Below are 1,921 nucleotides of genomic sequence, written 5' to 3' on the forward strand. Positions count from 1 at the left end.
CCTCCGCGAAGGCTACCCGGAGCGCTACCGGCCGCGGGACTAGGAGACGCGGGAGGGGCTGGACCCCCTGCTTCGCTGGCTCCTGGAGTATTGAGGCCAGCTCGAGGGAGGCCCAGGCTGTTGGCAGAGGCTGCGGTGACATGGCGAGGGCATTTGACAAAGCTGTTGACAACCCCCTATGAGCTTCGGGAAGGTTTGCAGCTGGCAGCCTCCAGGCTACGAGGCACCCTTGACCTGAGTGAGGTGGAGACACCTGCTGCTAGGGCGCAGGGACTCGCTCGTCCTCCACTCGTCCGGGAACTCACGTACATGGGCTGCGAGTTCGAACAGTACATGTGTGCAGACACACCCGGAGGCTCCCCTGACCCTTCTGGAGAGGTCAACCCTAACGTGGCATTCCTCTCGGTGTTAAGAAGTCGATCAGGACGCTCCCCCCTGCTCTTCTCTGGGAAGGTGGGTTGCACAGACCCCAAAGCCTCATCCACGCAGCCCCCTGACTGTTATGTGCAGCTCAAGACCTCAAAAGAAATGCACAGCCCTGACCAGTGGAGGAGTTTCTACAGACAGGAGCTCTTGAAGTGGTGGGCGCAGTCATTCCTGCCTGGGCTTCCACGTGTGGTTGCTGGCTCCCGAGATCCTGCAGGTTCTGTGAGATCACTCAGAACCTTTCCCACCTTGGAGTTGTTTGAGCTCATCAGGGGTGACCGAGAAGGCTGGAATGCAAGCGTATGTATGAACTTCTGTGCTGAGTTCCTCGGCTTTGCCCAAAGCATAGTCACTCAGCATGATCCCAGGGTTGTTCAGCTCTTCTCCGGGGAGCCAGGTGGCCCTGTTACTGTGTCCGTTCATTATGATGCTCCCTATGCCTTTCTGCCTACCTGGTAAGTGGACGCTGTGACCCAAGACTTCCCTTCACCTCCCAAAGCACCCTGCCCAGGGGACTGATCAAGAGGGGGCTTGTTCCTACTTCCAACACACAATAAAGGCATTTTTCACTTTAAAAAAGAGGCCTGGATGAAAGTTTGTACTGTTTGAATTGTGGTCTTGTAGTACTGGATATTTAGAGCCCTGGGGTCAAGTGTCTGCTCTACCCCCAAGTGCCCTGAGAGATTGTAGGAGGGAAGGTGCTGAAAGAGATGCTGAGGTAGATGATGGAAGAGGCCAGCCTTCTCCACTCACCTACAGGCATCAGCTGGGTATAATGAGAAAAGCAATGGGGGCTGAGGGAAACTGAGTCTGAGTTCTGCTGTGTGGACCTGGGCCCACTACTTCAACCCTCTAAAATTTCCTACTCATGTGTATAAGAGGGACACTAATATCTACCTCCTAGGGTCCTTTTGGAGAAGAAAGGGTGAAAATACTTTGTAACTGAAAATTGTTCGCTCAGTGGTTGAATAAGCATTTATTAAGCACCTACTGTGTTAGGCTTAAAGAATACCAAGAAAAAATCTTTATTTTCAATGAGCTTATATTCTATTGGAGAGAGGGTCAAACAACATGGGGTCATATTGGTAAACAGAAAATGTATATAAAGGAATTTCTTGGGACAGGATGCTAGTAAATGGAGGGAGGGAATCAGGGCAGTTGTGTATAAATATTAGCTAATATTAAAGTTACTATTCCTATTCTAATAAATATTTCTAAACTCGGTTTCTTCATCAATCAAGCAAGCATTTATTTATTAAGTGCCCACTAGGTGAGTCACCTAATCTCTATGTACCTCAGTTTCCTCATCTCTACAATGAGGGTGTTAAATTCAGTGGACTCCAAGGTCCCTTCTAGGTCTAAAACCTAGGATTTAGGATTTAATGATACTGTAAATGTGCCAGTCACTGGGGGTACAAAGACAAAAATGAAACTATCCTTGCCTTCAGGGAGACCCTGCCTCTCTCAAATGGAGAATAATGGATAATGACTGCCC

At 49.6% G+C, this 1,921-nt stretch overlaps 1 protein-coding gene across 1 annotated transcript; it reads left to right on the forward strand.

The window, feature by feature from the left end:
• The first annotated feature begins 333 nt into the window (after positions 1-333).
• LOC122737199 (decapping and exoribonuclease protein-like) lies at positions 334-885 on the forward strand. Its single transcript, XM_043979671.1, has one exon. It carries the CDS (start codon positions 334-336, stop codon positions 883-885), a length of 552 nt encoding a protein of 183 aa, XP_043835606.1.
• Positions 886-1,921: the final 1,036 nt, after the last annotated feature.

The sequence above is a fragment of the Dromiciops gliroides genome, chromosome 1 (assembly GCF_019393635.1).
Source record: "Dromiciops gliroides isolate mDroGli1 chromosome 1, mDroGli1.pri, whole genome shotgun sequence".
Taxonomy (NCBI): Eukaryota; Metazoa; Chordata; class Mammalia; order Microbiotheria; family Microbiotheriidae; genus Dromiciops; species Dromiciops gliroides.

Bases quoted from the DNA above. Each gene is read 5' to 3' on its own strand.
- LOC122737199 (XM_043979671.1), top strand. From the start codon at position 334: ATGTGTGCAGACACACCCGGAGGCTCCCCTGACCCTTCTGGAGAGGTC.